The sequence below is a fragment of the Macrotis lagotis genome, chromosome 4 (genome assembly GCF_037893015.1).
Source record: "Macrotis lagotis isolate mMagLag1 chromosome 4, bilby.v1.9.chrom.fasta, whole genome shotgun sequence".
NCBI lineage: Eukaryota > Metazoa > Chordata > Mammalia > Peramelemorphia > Peramelidae > Macrotis > Macrotis lagotis.
The window spans coordinates 32,313,415-32,337,340 of record NC_133661.1 but is presented as its reverse complement, the minus strand read 5'-3'; the positions used below and the strand labels follow the sequence as shown (position 1 = coordinate 32,337,340).

General features: G+C 45.2%; 1 protein-coding gene across 1 annotated transcript in view; it reads right to left on the bottom strand.

Annotated features, from left to right (window-relative positions):
- The window catches only part of ADAMTS14 (ADAM metallopeptidase with thrombospondin type 1 motif 14), a 101,086-nt gene that overhangs the window by 7,797 nt on the left and 69,363 nt on the right, over positions 1–23,926 (bottom strand). The window contains exons 6-18 of the mRNA XM_074236166.1: positions 23,287–23,370; positions 21,900–22,047; positions 19,181–19,286; positions 17,816–17,959; positions 16,743–16,875; positions 14,827–14,940; positions 12,237–12,385; positions 9,645–9,820; positions 7,433–7,566; positions 4,362–4,485; positions 3,765–3,845; positions 2,147–2,310; positions 343–511 (exon numbers count right to left, since the gene is read on the bottom strand). Of these exons, the coding sequence (XP_074092267.1) occupies positions 343–511; positions 2,147–2,310; positions 3,765–3,845; positions 4,362–4,485; positions 7,433–7,566; positions 9,645–9,820; positions 12,237–12,385; positions 14,827–14,940; positions 16,743–16,875; positions 17,816–17,959; positions 19,181–19,286; positions 21,900–22,047; positions 23,287–23,370 (1,726 nt within the window). The remainder of the gene's footprint in view (positions 1–342; positions 512–2,146; positions 2,311–3,764; positions 3,846–4,361; positions 4,486–7,432; positions 7,567–9,644; positions 9,821–12,236; positions 12,386–14,826; positions 14,941–16,742; positions 16,876–17,815; positions 17,960–19,180; positions 19,287–21,899; positions 22,048–23,286; positions 23,371–23,926) is intronic.

Genomic DNA, 23,926 nt, shown 5'->3' with positions numbered 1-23,926 from the left:
AGAATCCTGGCACTGTTCCTCCATGTGTGACCTTGGGCAAGTCACTGAGACCTGGGGTCTCAGTTTCCTGAATTGTAAAATGGGTGATCTTAGACAAGATGAACTCCAATGTGCTTGCTGCCCTTCATCTGTAAGATTTCTCCCAATCCCTAAAGCTGAACTGAAGTGACTCCTCTTCTCCCCCCCCCCCAGGAAGTCTACCCTGATATTCCCCTGCTCCTTCAGGACCTAGAGAACATTTGGCTTGGCCTCTCTCTCACCCTCTACATTTGAACTGTAAGCTCCATGAGAGCAGGAGCCACAACTTGTCTACACTCTGGTTCGACCAAACACCAGACGCACCTCCTCCACAGGTTTTCGAGCAGGGGGACCAGTTCTTGAGGGCCCACTCGTAGGACTCCGTCTCTTCCAGGAGCACATTGTTGCTCCCTATGAGGGGCAGCAGGTCCTCATGGATGACATACTTGTATATCAGGCTGCTCCTGGAGTTGCTGTCCCCTTGGGAGACGACCTAGGGTTGGGAGGTGGTTGCAAGGGGTAGTGTGGAGACCGCTGGACTTGGAGTCAGGAGACCTGAGATCGAGTCCCAGCTCTGTCACTCACTAGCTGGGTGACCTTGGGCAAGTCACAGAACTTCTCTGAGCCTCAGTTTCCCCATCTGTAAAATGGTGATGAGAACACTCGCACTGCCTACCTCACTGACTCGATGTGAGGGGTCTGGGGAGAAAGCAGTAGGAACCCCTCCCATGCCACCCCTTGACCAAAGGAGGCCCCCCTCCCTCTAAAGTTTCCTAGGATTGACCCCCCCAACCAAATCTAAGGTGAGAGGAGTAGGAAGTCTTAGTGGAAAGAGAACTGGAAAAGGCTTCAGTTCACCAGGGTTTGAATTTCAGCCTTGCCACCTACTTCCTAACTTTGGAAAAGTCAGCTCCCCTCTCAAGTCTTTAGAGTCTTCTATCCAATAGAGGTGATACCAGGTCTCTTCCAGCTCAGATGTCCTATGTTCTGCATTCTAAACTCTGATGTTCCATACTGAAAGATCCCTTCCAATTCTAATAGTCTCAGTTGTAAGTAATTGCCCATGCTCTAAGCTTTTTTCCAGCTCTGACATTTTATGCTAAAAGGTCCCTTCCTGCTCTGGTGTTCTATGTTTAAGATCTCTTCCAACTTTGACCTTCTAGGTCCTGAGGTCCCTCCAAGCTCTGACATACTATATTCCACTAAGATCTTTTCCAGCTCTAACATTCTACATTCTAAGGTCCCTTTCAGCTCTGACCTTCCATTCTCTAAGGTTCAATCCAGTTTTCATGGTCTATGATCCTTTCCAACTCTGCTGGTCTATGTCCTAAGGTCTCGTTCAGCTTTGATGTTCTACATAACCTTCCAGCTCCAACATCCTATGCTCTAAGGCCCCTTCTAGCTCCAGCCTTCTATGTTCTGTGTTCTCAGTTCTCTTCCACACCTGACATTCTGTGTTCTAAGGTCAACTGATGTTCTATGTTCTAAAAATTCCATCCTAATTCTGAGATTTGGGGGAATTTGTGATTTAAAAATAGCCCAGGTCCCCCCCCACACCCTTACCCTTTGTTCCTTCTTTCTGTGCTGAAGAGTCAGAGAATCACTTCCTCCCTTTTCTCTAATCCATAGATTTAGAGCTGGTATGGACTTAAGTGGTTAGTCACTCCAACTTATTTGCTATCGAAGGAAACAAGTTCAAGGAGAGGACATGATTCCTCCAATGTGAGAAGTGGCACAGCTGGGCCTGGAAGCAGGACTGTTGATGCCTAGTCTTTGGCCACGCTTTGGAACCCCTAAGGCCCACTACAAAATAGAAAGGATTATGGACTCATCCCAGATGTCAAATGGCCCAGAAATAAGCAGGTTTCTAGGGTGTTCTCCTGTAATGCTAACCTACGCAACGGGCTTGAGGAAAGAAGGTCAGGGGCAAGGCGGAAAAGGAGGAATGCAAGGGAAAAGCAGAAGCCTAGATTGCAGTCATCCTGTGACCAACTGCATAGTCCTTCCGGTGCAGAGCCCACAGCCAGGATCTGGGTGCTCTGACCAAGCTCCTGGTTCTTGGTCCAATGGATGGAGGCAGGCAGAGGTGGAGAAGGGCAGGATTAGAAGGGCATCCAAGGGGACTTACCAGGACAGTGATGGCTTCAGGCAGAGGGCCACTGGTCTTCAGAGTTTCTTTTGAGTCCTCCACACTATACTCCCATTCCAGGCCCATTTCAATGAAGGTTCTATTCTCGGCATCTTTGCCCTTGGGGTTGAGGATGAAGTTACCTGTAGCCTTATTCTTCACCGCTATGGCAGATGGGAGGTCATTGGATTAGTTTAATTCAAAGAACATTAATTCAGAAGCTACAGCACTATGGGTGTTGGGGATACAATGGCAAAAACCAAAATGGCCCCTGTTTCTCCTGAAGAAACAGAACAAGCTCCCAGAGAAGTAACTATTGGGGGGGTCAGGACAGGCTTCACTAGGAGGGAACCCCCAAACTGAGCCTGGGAGAAAGGCAAGGTTGGTATGAGGAGGGAGACCATTCACTCCAGTTCTCCCATTTACTCAGAGGTAACTTCAGGCAAGTTGCTCTCCTCTCTGAGTCTCAGCTCTCACATCAATATTAATAATCTCCAAGTCAACTACTTCTCCTAGGAAATCTTTCCTGTGATTGCCCCAATAACTAGTGGCCTCCCTTTCAAACTAGACTGAATTAAACTACTTTGTAGATGTAGACATCTATATATCTATCTATAGAGAGAGAGGTGTAGATATAGATACATAGATAGATGGATATATATATATATATATAGATAGATATAGATAGATATAGATATGTGTGTATATATGTATAGATACATTATATTATAGATATCATATATAAATGTAATATTACAGAGAGAGTGTCCCAAAAGTCTTAGTGAAGGTTTAAGATTTCATAAGTTTTAACAAGTTTAAAATTCTGCTAGTACTCTATGTGTGGATGAATACACACACATAAATACACAAGCAGAGGTGTATGGAGAGATTTATGAATATTTATGTTTTCTGTAAAAACACATATGTAGACATCCATAGCTACATATAATCTGTATGCACATGCATCTAAGGCCTCCCCCTACTCTAACATTCTTGAGTTAATTCGAGGCAGGAAGTATCCCCATGAGCTCACAGTGATTTTTTTTGGTATGACACCTATCTGGAACACAGTAGGTACTTTAAAAGTATCTGTTTATTAATTGGTGGAGAATAGAGCGCTGGCCTCAAAGCCAAAAGCCCTGGGTCCAAGTCTCCCCTCTGGCATGTACCTATGCAAGTCACTTCACCTGTTGGCAGCAATGCTAAGTGACAGGACCCTGAGGTGCAGAGAAGGTGTCAGTTTGCATTGGTAGAGGCAGTTTCTTCACCTGGGAGGCCCAGTCTCTTTCCCTGTCCCAATTCCCCTACTTTGTGGTGAAAAGTTCTATATAAACTCATTGTTGGGTTTTAGAGGGATATGAAACATGGATGGAGCCCAGTTCTGCACTCAGGAAGACTTGAGTTCTAATTCAGCCTCAGACATTTCCTAGCTGGGTGACCTTGGGTAAGTGACTTTACTCCCACTTGCCTCAGTTTCCTCATCTATAAAAAGGGGATAAGAACAGCACCTCCCTCTCAGGGTTTGTTGGGGGATCCAATGAGATCTTGTAAGGGATTTGGCCTACATTGGTTCTTAGATCTATTAGTTATGATTAATTATCATTATTATGATCATTACCAATGGTCTCCGGCTCCTTCTCTAGCTCTTCAATCTGAATGTGCCTGGCTCCAGCAGGGATGTGGAACAATTTAAGAGACCCTGGATGGATGGAGACAACAAGGAAGATGTGAGGATTCTTCTAAAGGTGTCTGCTCTGGCACCATTAAAGGAATACAAAGGGGATGCTTTATCTCCATAGGGAAAGGCAAATGATGGCAAGGTACCATCTTAGAGGGGCCTGGCACCTAGGAGGTATCTGAGGAAGGTTAAAGGGAAGGGTACCATGCAGGAGGATGGGAGGAGGTGGAGAACTGCGGCAGCAGCAAATAATTGAAGCATTCTTTCCAACTTCCCATGTGACCTCTGGCCTTTCCTTTCCCTCTCTCGGTCTCAGTTTTCTCATCTGTAAAATGAGAGTCTCTAGAGTCCCTTCTATGATCTCTAGTCCAGTAGGATCAGCCTAGTGACTGGAAGATGAGGGCACAAACTGGGGAATCTCAAAGACCTACAGATTCCTGATGATGCTCTCTTTCATGGACCACATTCCTCTATCACCTTGCTCAGTATACCTGCAGCCCTGCCCTCTTATGAGCCAACCCCCAAGCTGAAGCTCACCTGGCTGTTTGGGGGCCTTGGCCAGGGTGCCCTTCACTGTCCGGCAATGGGAGTTGTCACCCCCACAGACACCACACTTGTCATCCTGTTTCATGGACCCGACCTCCTTGTCACACCCAACAGGCTGTTGGCAAAGTCAGAGTCAGTAGTAACTGGGACACAGTTTGGGACCCAAAACTTTCCTTGCTCCCCCCGCCCCCGAAGATGGAGTCCTGGGATCACCCAGGGTTTAGAACATCTCGAAGCAGTAATTGAAGTATTGATTCTCCAGAAGTCCAAATCTTGTCCAGTGCCTAGTAAGTGAGGATACTATATGGGAGTGAAGACCCTCTCCACTCCATAAGCCAGGCATGCCTTTCTCAAAGCAAAGTGACATGATCTAATATGGAAATGAACTGATTAATTTAACTTTATTGATTTCACAAGATTGTGATGGGAAAGTGTGAGATTTCCTCCATGGCCAATAGAAATGTGATTTGAGGAATGTGCTGATAAATTTTTAACAAATGGCTCACCAGGAGGAGCTAATTATTTAAGTCATCATTGACATTTTCCCTATCACTTCCTTAAAAGTCTATAATGAAAGTCAATAAAATAATAAATCAGAGCCTGCAGATTCCAAGACTGTCTGAACTGGTTCCAACACAATCATCATCCCTGACTCCAACTGCCCTCTTCTGTTTCTTTTTATGTGTTATCTATTCTGATTAGATTGTAATCTCCTTGGGGGCAGGAACTGTCTTATGCTTTTTTTTTTTTGGATCACCAACACAATGTTTAGCCCAAGATAGACACTTAATAAATGTTTATTGGCTATTTTTTGGTTCAAATAGTAACTCTAAACATTGAGGGACACACCAGTTAATCAGTAATTTCATCCTTCAGAAGTATTAGACAGAAACCCTTCTTTTCCTAAGAACTGGAAGGGGACCTTAGAGACCACCACCATATCCAGCTCCCTCATTTTACCCAGAAGGAAACTCAAGTCTAGAGAGGTTATTGTTTGATTTTAGAGGCAAAGAAGGGATTTGAACCCATGTCCTCTACTCTTTCCACTGTTTCATTCTGAGTAACCTGCCTCTGCTACTTAATGAGGAGACCAAGGGGACTTCTTTAGATCCTTCACTATTACATGGACACCTATATGACACACAGGCCATTCAATGGTTAACCCCCCCCCATATTTTTAATTTGAGTGTCTCATCTTTTTCATATCTGGGTCTATAAGTCTTGCGTTACCTTCTGCCTCAAATTTTTCCAATTTGCTATCGAGATGGATGTGACCCAGTTTCTATAGCAGCATGCCCACTTGCTATTCAATGATTCAGTTCTGACATCCAGAGCATCAACCTTTAGGTTAATTTTGATTATGAAAGTTCTAAGTACTGTGTGATTCTTATCCTGAATTTGAGTTAGAAGAGCCTTCTACAAGTCATCTAGTGCAACCTATGCACCAACCACAAGGCTATTCAGTCTTGAGCACCCTTCTCTTTTTGTATTGAGTTCAAATGCTCTTTGCTTTTATCTAATAATGATGACTCAATATATTTTCTCCAGCCCAACCACTACCCAGTAAGCCTTGCTTTGTAATAAAGACAACAGCCAAGCAAAACTAATGAACTCAGTCCTTAATCCAATAATGCAAGTAATATTGTATGCTCATAGTTCCCCAAGTTAAGAAGAGAAATTCATTTTATCAACTTATCTCAGGGGCTATTATTCCTCCACCTCCTTTTCCATCGCTTGATTGCACAATTAATGTCAAGGCAGATATAGAACTGGGAATCATTTTTCTCTGTCATTGCTGCCATGGACTAAGAATTAATTCATCATCAAGTGCCCCACAGATTGATGATGTGGCCCTCCATACTCAACCAAGCTGGACATTGACCCACACCAGATAGTCTCAGATTTAAGCTGATATTAGGAACCAGACTTCTTATTTCATTAAAAAAAGTACTAAAAATAATGTGGATGGTGATCATTTCATCCTTTTGTACTTGTATTTCCAGGACCTGGCTCATAGAAAGCATTTAAGAAATACTAGTTCAATGATTGATTGATTGATTGACTTAGATCGTGGTGGTTGTTCAGTGGTGCCCAATTCTTTGTGATCTCATTTGGGATTTTTCTCAGTAAAGATACTAGAGTGATTTGTCCATTCCTTCTCCAGCTCGTTTTACAAAATTGAAGCAAACAGAATCAAGTGACTTGGTCAGGATCACACAGCTAGTAAGTGTGCAAGTGCAGATTTCAACTCAGGAAGCTGAATCTTCCAGGTCTGGTGCTCTGTCTGCTAAAGCCTTTGAAAATATGTGTTCACTTCCACACACATGGGAGTAGGATTATGTGGAAGGTAACAGCACCAATTTAATTAAATTTAATGCTTCCTATTACCCAAGGGTTTTATGGTTTCTAAAACACCTTCTTCACAAAAGCCCTTCATGGGAAGGAGTGTATTATGATGCTGATTTTTGCAGATAAGGAAATGAGGCTCAATGAGATTAAACCACTTGGTTTAGACTCAAGGCTCACCAAAGGCAGAGAATATCAATCAATCATTCAATCAATGAGCATTTTACTTCCAAAGGCCTTCTTGTTGTAAGAACTAGGGATCCTTCCCTTATCAGTGCTTTGGACTGGAAGTCAAATGACCTGCCACCTTTTATATTAACTCACTTGGATAAGTCATTTGATCTCTAAAATTCTATGATCATTTCCTGTACTTCTGTCTCCTCATTTGTCAATACTTCCAAGGATCCATGATGTCATAAGTGGATATCTCTTCCCTCCACTCTGCAGACCCCCAGACTTCCATATCCTAAGAGGTCATTGTCACAAATTCAATGGTGGTTAAAAAAAGTCATCACAAAAAAGAACCTCCCTGTAGTGAACCAGACTGGTCATCAGGGGAAAAACACTAATCCTTCTCCCAACTGTCTTAGAAGGCCTCTGGAGGACCCGAGCCATCTCCACCCAATGACAAGGCATCCTTGGAGGACTAGAATTCAGGCTGCCCATCAAACAGGCCTCTCCCTCCAGACAAAGAAAGGGTCTGGCAAGATACCTACCACACACTCTCCTCGGGCACATACGCTATAAGGGTCCCTGTAGCTGCACCTGGTGCCATCATGGACAACTTGGTTCATAAAAACCACATCCCCAGTATCTTCAGACTGGCAAATCAATTCACATTTCTGGGCCTCTGGCAGGAGAAAGGGATGAATACAATTAGAAAAACAGCAAGGTTTCCGAGATGCTTTCTAGGAGATCAGGAATGAGGAGCAGATTGCCCCTATTTGAAAAAGTAGTGATTGGGACACCTGGATGTCAAGGGGCTTACCCGAGATCACATAGCTGGTATATGGTGGAGCTTAGCTCTCCTGATTTCAAGTTCAGGAATCATCACTCAATAACTTACTATTTGCCAGTGAGAAAGCGAGTGATTTGTCCAAGGACAAAGAGGGAGTGACAGGAGAGAGAGCCCACATCTTTATAAAGACTCCATATTCAAGTGCTTTTGTCCATTGTTCCTCCGGTTCTCTCACTGATTCGGATCTAGAAATGATCTTGGAGGTTATCAAGTCCAAGTCCCTCATGTTATAGCTGAGGAAACTGAAGGCCAGAGAGACCCAGGGTAGACAACTAGTTGTTGCTGCTATGACCTTGGGTAGTCACCTCTCTTAGTTTCCCTATCAATAAAATGAAGGCAGGAGGAATGAAATGATTTCCAAATTCGATGATCCATGAGCTTAGAGCATTTTCAATGTTCCTCCTTCCTCAGATCAAAATTCACCTTAACTTTTTCTCCAAACCCCTGGCCTTGAACATTGGCCATAACTCTGTATTAGGCAGGTGGCAGCACACACATATCCAGGATCGGGGTCAGAAATGACTCAAGATCACACAGCTTGCACTGTCCAGGTGGCATGCCCTGGTCAATAGACAAATATAAGAGAATTGGGAGCACAAGATTCTGAGGCAAGATCTCTTCATATGATGACTGCCAGATCATCCCAGTGAGTTGGGAGGCAACTCAGACAGCACAGAGTATAAGCCCTTCATTTTACAGAATTGGAAACTGAGGCCCAAAGTGGAGAAAGGACTTGGACAAAAGGACACAAATGTGATTTGAAGTCTGGGTCTTATTCTTCTGATTCCAAATGCAAGATCCTTTCCACTACACTATTAGTCTGATCTCTTAATCAATCCTTTAAGTCCTGCCTCTCCTAAAACCCATGCACCAGAGCAGCTAGATGGGACCATGGTGGATAAACACAGCCCTGGCGTCAGGAGGACCTGAGCTCAAATGTGACCTCACACATTTGCCATGTACTAGCTGAGACCCTGGAAAAGTCACTTAACCCCAACTGCCTCACACACACAAATAAATAACCATCATGTTTCACTCTGGTCTCAGTTTCCCCATCTGTAAAAGACCTCTAAGTCTATCCCAGCTTTTAGAAAAGAATTCATTGAAATTCATCTTAGTTCCCAGAAGAATGTCAGCTCCTCAAGGGCAGACCCTGCTTTGTTTTTATCTCAGAATCTGTATCACCTAGCACATTTCCTGGAACATGATGGCAGGTCTATAACAAATGCCCCTTGAACTAAATCAAATTGGATTGAATTAAGTGAATCAAATCTAAGTCACAGGGAGTCAGATTTCAGGTGAGTAGAAAAAAGAATTTTCTAACTTTGGAAACTATTCAGTAGTGGAAATGGGAAGGAACATCTGATTTAAAGCTGGGAAAGATCTGGAGGGAGGAGGGACCCCAGTTACCATGTAACCCCAAATGCTCAATTCCTAGAAAAGGAAATGGACCACGTCGTTTGTCCAGGCTCATACCAATACTAAAGAGGAAGAGTCATGTTTGAACCCAGGTCTCATGATTACAGGTTGGTTGCACCTTGATCTCTCCATCAGAAGAAGAATTCAGTGAAAGGCTGGAGAAATCCTCACTAAGGTGTAGATAGAGGAGATTCCTGAATGAGATATAGATTTGTTTGACCTTTTATCTGAGACGTCTTGATTCTGTGCTTCCCAGGACTTCACAGCTGGAGCAGCGATGGTCCAGCTCTCACTCAATCATTCCAGTCCAGCCCCCCAGGCCCAGATCACTAACCTGTCTGGGTAAGTTCAATACTGGGGAATGGATTGCACTAAGACAGTTTGAGAAAGCTGAATCTGCAACCGTCTTCTCTGAGAGGTCCCTGCTAGACCCTGTGAATGGTAGAAAATCAAATGGGGGCAGTGGATGAGGAGGAAGGGGTCCAACTCACCATCATCGTGCTCATAGGGGATCCAAGTGTGCCGAGCATTCTTGTGGGTATAATAGGAATTGCGTTTGGAGCACTGTTGGGCTCGGAAGTCCTTGTAGGGGCCCCCACATTCATCCATGTTGCAGATCTGATATTCATACATGGAGCCTGGGCACTGGCGGCCTCCATAGGCTGGCCTGAAGAAGCAACCACAAGGTCTGATGACTGACAGATCATTCAAGTGAGTTAGGAGGCACCTCAGACATCACAGAGTTCAAACCTTTCATTTTACAGAATTGGAAACTGAGGCCCAAAGTGGAGAAGGGACTTGGACAAAAGGGCATAAGTGTGGGTCTTATTCTTCTGATTCCAAACACAAGGTCCTTTCCATTATACTATTGGTCTGATCTCTTCATCAATCCATTACAGCACAGAAAGGGGTCTCCTCCCATACTTGGTTTGGCTTTTTTTTCCCCAACAACCTATTTAATAACAATCTTTTTTTAAAAAAAAAATTCACTCCTTTCCCCTCCCTTCCCACTCTAGTCCCAGGTTCAACTCACTATGCAATCTGGGTAAATTTACTGTTGGTGCACTGAAAAAGTTTGGGAAAACTGCATTTGCCACCATCTTCTCTGAAAGGTCCCTGCTACACCTTGTAAATGGCAGAAAGTCAAATGAGGGAAGATTAGATGATTAGAAAATATGAGTGGGGGAATTTGGTCTCATCTTAAAGAATTATCTAATGTTCAGACCCAGCCAATAATGCCATGTACAGTCTTTGAGGGCAATGAAGTCCCCATCACTGAAAGTATTCTAGCAATGATTGGACCATCATGTTGGGAAGAATCTCTGATACCGAACTGTAAACCAGGATACAGGACACTGAAGGGTCCTTATAACCTTTTGATATCAAGATTCTAATTCAAAGATGATATAATGTGATAGAAAAAGTACTAGGCAAAGAACACGGGTTCAAATCCCTCCTTTTCCACTTAACACTTTGTGACCTTGGGCAAATCATTTAACTCCTAGGGCCTTAGATTCCTCATCCATAAAATGAGGGGCTTGAGCTAAGTTCCCATCCAGCTCTACAAGCCTCCCAGGAGATCAAGAACTAAGCAAGGGTTGAGATCAGTGGCCCTCTCAGAATAGAGAGAGAGTCAGAATCCTGGAGGGCTCTATTTAATGAAAGGCAATTGCCTTGAGGAATCAAACATCTCTGACCCATATGAGAGCTGTCAGAAATAATAACAGTTGGCATTTTGCTGGAGTATCCCAGTTTGGAGAACTTTTCCCTCAGCAACCCCTTGAGGTAGGAAAAGCTAGGATTATTTCCATTTTTAGAGATACAAGTGAGAATCAGATAGGTACAGGGATTGGCTCAAGATCATAAAGTTAATACATGTCTGAACCAGGACTTAGACCCAGGTTTTTGGGCTCCAAGCTAGGCTGACATTCAAGAAAGAGATAGGTGTACTCAACCTGAAAGGACAAAGGCTGATAAAAAAAATAAGCTGGAAGCCTAAATAACCATGAAGTGGGATAGAGAGAAAAGCAGGGAAGACTTCACTGCCAAGTCTATCTTGAAAGGAAAGGAAGTTTAGGACAAAGAAAGGGATGAGCAGTTTCATAGAGGAAGTGCTCCCCAAACAAATTTTTATGATGTAGCCAGGAAGAAACAAGGCTGGTGGTCAAGGAGGATTTGATAAATTCATGGACAACAGATACCAAAATATATTTTGAAGAAAAGATCATTGGGAGGCACATCTGTCTTTTATGGACATCCAGGTAATCCCACATCATGTTATCACCTTATCTGAGACAAAATTTTAGGCTGGAATGATGACTGGTCAGTTTCTTTGTTCTTTCCATGACTGCTTGACCCACTCGTTCACTGACTCATGAATTCATTCAACAAACAGTTATTAAATGTCATGTCACAGGAAAATTCAAGAACTAGAATGTCTGAATGGGGAGGGACCTCAGGACACCAAGGAGAAAGCCTTGAGGGACCTCAGGAATACAGAACATCAAAGCTAGAAGGAAACAGAACTAGAATGTCTAAGTTGGGAGGGATCCTAGAACAGGGCTGTGAAACACACTGCCCACTTCTGAGCACTGCCAGAACCAGAATAAAATGTAATTGGCAGATGTTTAACAAAATAAATAAAAATATAATATAATATATTCATTAACTCATGGTTTTCTAAATTAATATCCAGCCATGGTTTCTGTTCTAATTTGACACCACTGCCTTAGAAAATAGAATGTCAGAGCTTTGAGGGACCTTGGGGCAGAGATCATCAAAGCTACAAAGAACCTTAGAATTTGAATGTCAGATCTAAGCATTAGAACCCAGAATGTTAGAGTTGGGAGCAGACTTAGAAAAATAGAAATAGAAGATTATACTATTATATAAATAGAATGGAAACTATTCCATTCATTTTATAAAAAAAGAAACTGAGGCACAGAGAAAGGAAAGATCACACAGCTAGTAAATAGCTTCTGGAGTGTCCCCCTTCTTCTTCTCAGTCTCTTCTTGAGCATCTTTCCTGCCTCACCCTCCCACCTTGGGCCAATCCTAGTTTTGGGGGCGAGGGTTGAACTCACGGTGGGTTGGTGCAGCTTCGGCTCCTGGAACGCACCCCTCCCCCACATGTCCTGGAGCAAGAGCTAAACTTGGTCCAGGAGCTCCAGCTGCCATCTTGGCCGTAGGGTTGCTCTGACGTCTTCCAGATGCAATGGCCTTTAAAGCACCACTGGGAAAGAGGAGAGGATTCAGGGGTCATCTCTGAGTCTGACTCTTCCCAACTCACAAGGAAGGAATGAACCAAGGAGATGACAAAGCAGATCCCCACGATTTGTTTTGGTTTTTGGTTTGTTTTCCAATAAGAGTGATCTTGCAAGAGGGAAATGTTGGGAGACTAAGAAACCTTCAAGGTTGGTTGGCATTCTTTCTGAAGTGACATACAGGGTCCTTAGAGACAGCCAGCATAATGTAAAGGAAAGAATGATGGATGTGGATTCAAGCCCCAGCTCTGAAATGTAATGAAGTTATGTAATCCTGAGTAAATCATACAAGTCTCAGTTTCCCCATGTATAAAATGGAGACAATAAAAATATGATAATCTGCTTTTTACAGGCTGGTTGCAAGGAAGTGTTTTTGTAAATTTTAAAATATTAAGGAAAAGGAAATTGTGATAATTCACACCCTGCCACCAAAATTAAGAGAGAAAGAGCTGTTGGGAAAGTAGAAGGAGGAAGGGATGGGTAACAAAACAAAATATATCCACATGATTGGCTACTAAGACTTGTTGAGTGGGTAGATGAAACTCGAGCACGTCATCTCTTGGGATAGCTGGGTGACTTGGAGGGTCAGCACCAAGACTTAGTCATGGCTAAGCCCCAGCCATTTGGGCTGGGCCATCTCCAACCAGGAACGCTTGTGGCTCATCCCAGACTCTTTTCTGATCTCAGACTTGGGCCAAAGGAATCCAACAGAGCAGGAACACGTCCCTCCAATGACAAAGGAGGAAATGAGGAAAACAATGGAGGAGTGACTTGCCCAGGACCACACAGCCGGGTCTCTTCTGACTCTTGATCCATTAATCCTGCCCACATATTTCCCAGTGACTGCTATGTATGGCAGCACAAGGTTTGCTTAAGGCGGGAAGTGACTCCTTGGGCAGACACAAGAAACAGGGAATGCTGGAGGTTGAAAAGGTAGATGGGGGTGGGGGGGAGTTGACCACCCCTATGCTTTTTGGTCTGATTATCAGCTTCCTCTTTTAACAAATAGGACAATGACTTGGAAGCAGGAACAGGGTCTGCCCCTTCTCCTCCTTCAGCCTCTGCTCCTGAGAGCCATAAAAATCAACAAGAGGCTTGACACGTGTCTAGGGAGGAAAAGGGGAAGGGGAGGAAAAAAAGGAAAGGAGAGAAGAGGACAAGGAAGGGAAGAGGGGGAGATGGAAAGGGAGAGGCACTAATGAGCTAGGCCTTTGAGAAGTCCTTCACAAAAATTCTCTCATTTGATCCTCCCAACCATCCTGGGAAGTAGATACTATTATTATTCTCAATTTTCAGTTAAGGTAAGGCAAATTGACTTTCCCAAGGTCACACAGCTAGTAAGTGAACTCAGGTATTCATGACTCCAAGCCAAGCGTTCCATCCGCTGTGCTGCCTAGTTGCCTAATAATAATAATAATAATAATAATAATAATAATAATAATATTCTGTACATTAATAGCACTTTTAACATAGCAGATTTGGAGGAAATTTCAGGCACCACTAGTCCAACTCCTTCCCTTTACAGAGGAGGAAACTGAGGCACACTTGAAGTAGGTGACTTGTCTAAGATCACACAACAATTAAGCCTCAGACCCCAGATTAGCCAGTTTTCCCAGCCTGTCCTGGGATGCTCCGTGACATAAGGCCAGAATCAGATGGGGGGGGCGAAGAGGTTCTGATTTTGGGGATCAGAGAACAGGATTTCACAGTCACTCCAACTCTGGGACACCATGCTCCAAGCTCTGGGTACCCACTTGGGGAGCTCATATGGGAGCTTTTCCAAAACTCTCAAGTACAGAACAAACCCACTTCTAAGAAGCTCTTTCAACACTCCATTCGGGGATACCCTAGTTGTGGAGTCTGAGTCCGTCTGTCTGTCTATGGGCATATGTGTACACATATACATGTGTGTATATGAAAAAAGATGGAAAAGGAGAGGGCAAGAGGGAAAAGAGAGAAGTGAGAGAGTCAAAGCGAGATACAGAGAACAATAAAAAGGAGAGACAGAGAGAAAGAAGAGAGAGAGAAGACAGACAAAAAGTCAGAGAAGGAAAGGAGGGAGTGAGAAAGAGATAGGAGAATGGGAAGAAGGAGAGGGAAGAGAAAGAAAAAAGAGAGTAGAGTAAGGGAAGAGAAGAGAAGAGAGAGGGAGAGAAAGAGAAAAAATAGGAAAGAGAATGAGGGAAAAGAGAGGAGAGAGACAGGAAGAGACAGAGGGAGAGGAGAGAGAGAAAAGATGAAGAGAAAGAGAAATAGGAGAAAAAGAAGAGAGAAAGAAAAGAGAAATGGGGGAGAAAAGAGGAGATAGAAGGGAGAAGGGGAGAGTGACCATCCTCTGGGGGCTTCCTGGTCTTCCCTATCACAGTCCAATTCTGCCCTCTTCCCCCAACCCTAGCTGAGCATGGAGTACCTTGCCTGAGGCACACTCGGTCCCATCCAGGGGCGGCCCCTTCTTGGTTTTGCAGAAGTATGGGTTATCAGGGTGGCTGCACCACAGCTGTTTGCAAGAGTCGAAGGTTCTGAACTGCAAGACAAGACAGAGATGAAAAGGTGTGGATTTGACTCCTGACCAGGACACCTATAAGCTGTGTCTTTTAACCTCTTTGGGCTCAGTTTCCCCATCTGTAAAACAGAGGAAGAGAAAGGAATGTCTTTCTATAGTGTGCTGATCACTTTATAATTATTATCCCATTTGATCTTCACAAGAACCCTGGAAAGTAAGTGCTATTATTAGCCTTACTGTATTGGTAAGGAAACTGAGGCAGATAGGTTTAAATGACTTGCTCAGGTTCGCACAGTTGGAATTGAACTCAGGTACTACTGGCCTTTCTGGCCTTCACTGCTCTTTCTGTTCAGGTGTGGGTAGAAGTGGGTGTCCTTTCAATTCTGAGAGTTTCTGAGTCTGATCCGTCCTCTCTGCCTGTCTTTTGTCCTCAAATCTCATCTTTCCTGTGGGCCGTGACAAGTCACAACACTTCTGGATCTCAGGTTCCACATCTGTAAAATGGTGTTAGACTAGTTTTGAAACTCCTTCCAGCTATACAGTGAGACTTCTCTGACCATCCCCTCCCAGCTGTGCCTCTCATTCTTTAGATTTCACCACCATGACTCAACTGCCTTCTGACCCCAACCCCCTTCTCCCATTGGTGAGTATCTTCCAGAGTCTCCATTTGGGGGGAAGGACCACAGCCAGCCAGCATCTGTTCCCATACTTGCTGTATTCCCCAGACCTGGGCTATCACACTCCTGTGTGGGCACCTCCATCCCACTCTTTGGCTCCCTTCCAGGAATTATCTTTTTTTGTCATTGATGTATTGTTGTGTTTTGCTTTTTCATTTCAAATATTTATAGATTATATACACTATCTGAGAGAGCTCTTCTAATGAAGTCAAACAGCTGAGCAAAATAAATCAATGACCTCATCGGAAAGTGCAAGCACATTTCCACATCTATGGCATCCCAAGTTTTCATATCTGTTTTGTCCCTTCCTCCAACACCATCCTTACAGAGGGGGAAAAGGCTAAAAAAAATTCCTTGTGCACAGTCAAGAAAAACAAATTACTTCAATGGTTGGATAAAAAGATAGATAGATAGATAGATAGATAGATAGATAGATAGATAGATGATAGATGATATATGGATGGATAGATGAATGAATGGACAGACAGATGGCCAGATGGCCAGATGGATGGATGGATAGATGGATATATAAAGATGGATGGTTTGCATTTGAATGTGTGCCTAAGTACACACCAATATAATATATAACTGTATATTATGCATTTATGGATATATGTATATATATGCATGTGCATGTGTCTATGTCTATGTATGTTATGTGTCTGTGTGCATATGATGTATAATCATCCTGGACCTATAACTTCTCTGTAATGAATGACCTGTGTTGTCTTCCCCCATTAGAATGCAACCCCCTCACAGGCAAGGAATCTTCTTTCTTCTGTTTATATTTCTATCCCAGCACAGTGCTAGCATATAGTAGGTGCTTAATAAATGCTTAACCTTTACCTTCCTGCATGGAATGTTAGGCCTGAAAGAACCTTAGATGCCAGCACATGGAATGTCAGCGCCGAGAGGGTCCTTCCCGATGACCTAGCCCAACCATCTCATTTCACAGATGAGAAAGCTACAGCTCAGCCTGGGGCCCTGGCTCATTCAGTGGTACCTGGAGCTGGGGAGGGCCCCTGCTTTTCTGACCGAAGCCCAGAACACTTTCCCCCATGTCCTGCAGGACCTTGGGTGGGTAGCTGGGGGCCCTGCAGACTCACTGACAGACTGTCTTGGGTCAGGCCTAGGGTCAGTACTCACGGCTGTACAGGTCTGATAGCCTACACCGAAGTCAAATCGGCACTGCTCATCCATGGAGTAGTTGATCCCAGGAAGCTCAGGTAGTTGGGGCCACTGGTGCTCAAAGGGGTCATCCAGGAGACAGTCATAGGAGCTGGGGGGACACCAGGGATGGCAGGGGTGGGGTCAGCTAGGTCTGGCTGTGTGAGGGGTAGGAATGCCCTTCCAGATTCTCCAGGACCAGAGCCAGGATCCCCGTGTCCACCTCTCCATCCTCCTCATTCCTCCCTTCAGGCTCTCCATGGAGGTCAGCAGGAAGTTCCATCTGCACCTTACCCAGCCCACTTTTCCCTGTCACTTGGCTCCTGGCCAAATTGAGCAAAACTTTTCCTGGTCCAACCCCTTCTCCAACCCCCTCATCTTCCTCCTATTTCTTCAGTTCTTCCCAGACCTGCCCAGCCATTGAGAGCCAACCCTCCCCTAGGATGCGCTGAGTGACAGAAAGGTCCCTAGGCCAGCTGACTCAAGCAGACTTGGGCCAGAGACCTAGGGGCAGTAAGGGTGGGCCAGTCCAGGGTGCAAGCTCAGATTTGGCTGCATTATTTCCTAATTCTTTACCATAGAGAATTTGGGAAGGGGAATCATCTACCTCTTTAGGGCCGTCTCCCTAATGCAGGAAGTCTTTGAGCAGGAAGGAGACCTGCATTTAAACCTCGGATACTCACTGAGTGACTTTTTACCCCTCTTATCCTCAGTTCACTCATTTGTAAAATGAGGATAATAACACAGTCTCCACCTCATGGGGTCATTAAGAGAATAGTGCTTCAGAAACGCAAGCTGTCATTTTCACTTAATGAAAGATCATCATGGTGGGCATGGGGGGGGTAGGTGGGGGAGATAGAGTCATGGTTGGCTACATCTGTGCCAGCTGGATTCTCTCCACATGTCTCAGGTCATTCTGTGTGGCCAACTGGCTGCTCCATCTTCACCTTGAGTCAGACCAAATATGGTGCCACACCTACCAAACTAAGGTCCTGCTCTGGACCCCTTGCATACTTCAGGAGCCTGGGGGTAGGGGGGAAGGGGATACCTACTGTAGGTAACGGTTCAGCTCCTGTTTGCTACAGCGGGACCAGTGGTAACGGTGGAAGGCGGCCTGTACCAGTGGTGCCATGATACTCCCCATGCTTGTCTCGTCAGCACACCGGTTCCCTTGACCATCATGCTCCATGCCTAGCCTAGGAGAAAGGCCCCTGAGCTGGGCTTCCCAAGGATGCTCCCCAATACACAGCAGAGAAGGCAGCCCAAGGAAGGTAGGAGGATCCAAGGGGCAGCACCCAGGAGATGAGAGATCCCAGACCTGGCTCAAGACCCTCCTCCCCTTGTTGTGGAAACCTGAACAAACTCCTTCAGCACCCCCAGTCTCCAACCCATTGAATTAGTCAAGGGGTAATCCTTGCCCCCTATTCCAATCTGTTTTCATAGAGTTATTCATGTGTACATACACTCCACACACACACACACACACACACACACACACACACACACACACTCACAAACAAAATACTCTGCTGGTTCCTACCTCTGCACCTTTGCTTATACTATTCCCCCAATCTTGCACATGCTACCTTTTCTCCTCCTTTCCAAAATCTCCTCATCCTTCAAGGCAGTCACAGCTTAAGTCCATTTCCCCCCCCCCCCAAAAAAAACTTGCCTTACTCTCCCAACCCAGAGGAAGTGAGCTCTCTCTCCCTCTGAAATATTGTGTTACTATCTAAATCTGGATTTGAATCTTGGCTCTACTTTTTGTTTTGTTTTGTTTTTTGCAAGGCAATGAAGTTAAGTGACTTGCCCAAGGTCACACAGCTAGGCAATTATTAAGTATCTGAGGCTGGATTTGAACTCAGGTCCTCTTGACTCCAAGGCCAGCGCTCTATCCACTGTGCCACCTAGTCACCCCTTGGCTCTACTTCTTCGTATTTATGTGAGCTTGGAAATCACAGGCCCTCTCTGAAGTTCAGTTTCCTCTACCCCACAAGGCTGTCATAAAGAAAGCACCATGTAATGTGAGCGATGATTATTCGAGAAAACAGGGAAACTAGACGAATGACCCTGGAGGCCCTTTGTGGTCCCCAATCCTGTGACCCCAGGAATACTGGGATGACCTGGGGGCCAGATGCTGAGGACCCATGCATCTTTATCTAATGATTGTGATGGGAAGGTTCCAAGTGGCTCGTGGGCATTCCCAAGGACAGCTACTATTGTCCCATTTCATGGGTAAGAAACCTGAGCTTTGAGGTCGCGTAGCTCCTCGCTCTGGAGAAGAGCGACACGCATTTCCCAGTGACTGAGATTATAAACGCATCTCTCTGCATCCCTGCCTTTTCAAGGAAGTTTCCAGACCACTCCAAGCTCCCCCTGGCCCTACCCCAGTCAGGGACCTCCAGGGGGTCACTTACACATGGCCAGTTTCATGAGCCACCACAAAGGCAGAGGAAAATCCATCCTCATGGTTAAGGGTGCAGCTTCTCAGTGGGTGGCACATACCAGTAACGGGTGCGTATCCTGCCAGAAGAGGGAGGGGAGGGGATAGGGGGGGAGTGGAGAAGAAGAAGGTGGAGAGTGAGACGCAAAGAGAGAGCAAATGAAGGGAGAGAGAAAGGGAGGGAGAAGAGAAAAGAGGACGGGAGATTGGAAGGAAGAGAGAAAGCAAGGATGAAGGCAAAGATGGAGGGAGGGAAATGAAAGAGAAAGAGGAAAGGAGAACGAATAAAGGAGACAGGCAGAAAGAGAAAGAAAGGGGAGAGAGAGACAGGGATAGAGAGGAAGAGAGACAGAGAGAGGAGATTGAGAGAGATGTACTATTGAAACGTAAATTAAATTCTGGACCAAACCCTCACCCACACCCACAGTAACCAAACCTTTACACTGCTAGGAAGGAGACTAAGTGCCCATAGATGTTCCCCCACCCCATGGGGCAGTGACCACCCTGAGCTCCCAGACCACTGAGAGCTTGACCCAACTGTTAGCCAGCGGCCTCCTCTCAGGTAGAGGCCTCTTAGGCTTGAAACGGATTTGTGACATCATCAGGTCCTAGACCCTCATTGCAGGAGGAAGAAACTGAGGCAGAGAGATGGTGACTTGCCCAGTGTCCCCCCTCAGTGGGGAGCCCAAGGTTCCTTCCTCTGGTGCCCTTTCTTACCTACCTCCCACCAGCTCAGTAGTCAGAGGCTGGGTACCCCTTGTCCATGCCTTCCTCAGTGGATCACCAGAGAAAGAGAGAGAGGGAGACAGACAGAGACAGAGAAAGAGAAGGGGGGAGAGACACACAAAGAGAGAGAGAGAGAGAGACAGAGAGAGATAGAGAGACAGAGAGAGATAGAGACAGAGAGACACAGACAGAGAAACAGATTGTCAGAAAGACAGAGAAAGAGAGACACAGAGAAACAGAGAGATAGAAAAAGGGAAGGGGGGAGAGAGAAGAGGCAGAGAGAGGAAAGGAAGAGACAGACAGAGACAGAGGAAACAGGGAAAGGAGACAATCCTCACTCAGTTTTTCCCCATCTCTGCACCCCAACACAGCACACACTAGGTCCTCAACCACGCTAGCTGCCTGAGCCTCCTGGCTAGGACTTTCTGCTCTGATGCAATCTCTTGCAGCAACTTCAGGTCCCCTTTGGGAAATTACTGCTCAAGCCTCATGATTTCTCTTTCTGGGACTGAGGAGAGTTTATTCACGGAGTCAGGATATGGCAGGAGTCAATTTGACTATTCAAGAACACTGATGATCAGTGATGCTGGCAGGGGAGACAGAGAAGCACCTGGTCCCTCCCTCCCCACAGGGGATTTAACCTCCAATCAAGCCCTTTCCTCATAATAGTCCTGGGATTCAGATAGTGCTAGTATGAATATTCCTATTTCAAAAGAGGAAATAGAGGTTAGGGAAGAGCAGGGACTTGCCCAAGGTCACCCAGATAGGATTCAAACCCAACCTCTCTGGGTCCTGTTCTTTTCCTCATATATTCCCAGCTGCCTCTTCAATAAGTTGTCAGGACAGAAGGTAGGGAATGATTCAGTCCAAATAATTAAACAGGCTCTTAGTTAGAGCCTACTATGTGTCTATCATTCTACATATATGTGGTGGTGAAGAAGCTCCCCCATGACAGATTTCCCTCCTCAAATCTTCCCTGATTTAGAATGGGATTCCATACCCCAACCTCTCCTATTCCTTAATTTTCTTCCTCAAAAGAGCTGGAACTGTATTCTGGGTTCAAATCTTGAATGTACTATTACTTAAGTGACCTTGGATAAGTCATTTAGACAGTGTGGGTTCCAGTTTCCTCATGGTGACAGACAGTTAATATTCATGGCATTTATTGCCAGGACAGGGCTTTGGAACTATAAAGTACTATTAAAAATAAATATGTGCCAGAGTGAGATTTCTGTCTCTATTTGTATCCTTAAAACAGTGTATAGCCCATAGTAGGTGCTTAATGTGTGGCTATTGAATGAATGAATAAATGAAGGCTACAGAAACATGGGAAAACAGCCAGAGTAAGAAGGGACCTCAGAACCATCTGATCCAACCTCTCACTTTACAAAAGAGGAAACTGAGTCCCAGGGAGGTTAAATCATTTCCCCAAGATCACTCAAGAAGTAAATGTACAGCAAGACTTGAACTCAGGCCCAGTAACTCCATCAACCAACAAATAATGAAGCACCTACTACATGCTGGCCAAAATCAGCATTCTGGCTTATTTTCTTGATTTTTGTCAGCTCTGGAGAGGTCACTCTAATTGTCCATTGACTATCTCCCCATGGCATATGAAGGACCTAGGTGGGGATCTCAGAGATGATCCTGTCTATTTTCCTCATTTTACAAAGGAGGAAACTGAGGCTTCCTTCAGGAGAATTGATGCACCCCAGGCTGGTAACAGAGGGATGATTCTCTGAATCTCCTTATCCCTTCTTAAGGATTTTGCTGTTAGCAAATGATGTTTCTCAAACCTTCCCAATCTGTGCATTCAAAGAGTTTGAGAGGAGATCAGAAAAAAGAGTCAGAGAGGTGGTCATGGCAGGGTGGGAACAGGGTCCTCTCTTGCCTAGGATCTCCCTCCCTCCCCCCCCCCCCAGTCAGCTGCACACACCTGTCTATGGGGAAGTCAGTACCTTGCATACCTGCGGGACCAAAGTCCTGCCGTGTGAGGAAGACGGCATGGTCATGGTGCTCATTGTGGCCAGGGTCTGAACGCTGCTGGGAGTGAGCCCAACGACACACCTGCTCCAGACTCCTAGATGGGTTCCCTCGCTCAATCAAGCTCAGAGACTGGAGGGAGATTTGGGGAAAAGAACCAGAGAAGGGTTAACTTGGGAGAAAGCCACGTGGCATTATAAGAACACTGGTCCAATCCAAATCCAAGTCAGAGATCAAAGGTTCAAACCCTATCTCTAGACACTACCTGGGTGACTTCAGGTAAATATTACTGAACCTCCCTGGGCCTCAGTTTCCTTACCTGTAACTTTTTCAAGTGAAAAAGTTGGACTAGGTGTTCTTTGAGGCTCCTAATAACCCTAAAATAACTGGGTCAATGTCTGAAGAGGCTCTCAAGGTCTCCAGAATGTCCCCAAAGCTACCCTGAGCTCAAGCTCAAGACCCCTTAGAATGCTTCAGAGCTCTCCTGGGAAATCTTCCCTAGTTCCCACCTAGATCCCCAAAACCCAATCTCATTGCCCCCTACACTCACTTCCACCCCAAGGACCCTTAGTACTCTTTGTTGGCTATCTCAAACCTTATCTATCCTTCAAGGTCTTCCTCAAGTTATGTCTTCTGCAGAATGCCCTCCTGGACTCCCAGAATTAACCTCTCCCTTCCCTGCCTCCCATAGCATTTATGATTTGACCCATATTCTCTGGTGACTTCTCACATTCACTCGGTCAGGTCTTCCGAGAATCATATAGTAAAGAGCTTAGAGCCCATTTCTACAACATTTCAACCCTTACAAAACATTTTCTTCAAAACTTCCCCAAGAAGTGGATCATTGCTCCTGAAGGCAAAGATCGTCTTACTTTTATAAGCTAGCAGAGTACATGGTGATTAAGACATGCTTCTTGATTGATTGACCGATTGATCCCCATTTTACAAGTAAGTAAACTGAGGTCCAGAAAATGAAGAGTTTTGCCCAAGGTCACATAGTGGCAAAGTAAGATTTGAATTTGTGTTCTCTTCTCCAAGACCAAAGCTCCTTTTGGTGCAACTTGCTTCTAGAACATATGAAGTTTTATAAGCTCACAGGACCACTGAGTAAGAACAAGAAAGGACCTCAGAGTCCCTCCAAACCAACCGGTCTCCTTTAAAGTTGAGAAAACTGAGGCCCAAGGAAGTTAAGGGGCTTTCCCAAAGACACACAGGCAGTAAGAATTAGAGGAGGGATTCAAACCCAGGGCCTCTAACATCAGACCTAGTGCTTTAACTGCCAGGCTGTTGCCACCGAGGTCTCAGAATGTAGAGACCCACCATGGCTGACCTTAGGCCTGCTCACCTTCCTGTACTGATGATAGTGCTTACCTGCCGGTAACCCACCATGATCATCCGTACCAGGGCGATGTTCATGTGTACCCCCAGGGATTCATCATGGTAGATCTCATCCACCTGTAAGAAGCAAGAAGGGAATGTGAATTAACAGTTGCAGAGATGAGAAGACACAGTTGATCTGTAGGCTCTGGGAGATGATTTGTCCCAGGTTTCAAAGACTATCTACCCCAGCTCCCTTCATCTTAAAAGGTGGGGAAACTGATTTCCCAGGAAAGGAAGTGATCAGTCAAGGTCATCCAGGTAAACAGAAGAGTCAGGATTTGAAGCTGGGCCTCTAACTCCATACCAGCTTCCTTTCCACTATGCAGACTCTCCAGTTAAAGCCCCTCATATTGCAAATGAAGACACTGAGACTAGGAAAGGGTTAGGGACTTACCTAAGGTCACACAACTGGTCAGTGTCAGAACTGTTATGGACCCACACTCAGGTCCTCTGACCAAATGCAGAGTTCTGGCCACCATGCTCCTATTGATCAATGAGTTTCCCTTTCCTACCCTGCCCAGAAGAAAATGTGAAATTCTCAGTCAAGTTCTCTCTGTGACCATCAAGAATTGTGGAAAAGAAGGGTCAGAAGGCCATCCCCAAGTCCTCTATCTTGAGCTCCCTCCCCTGG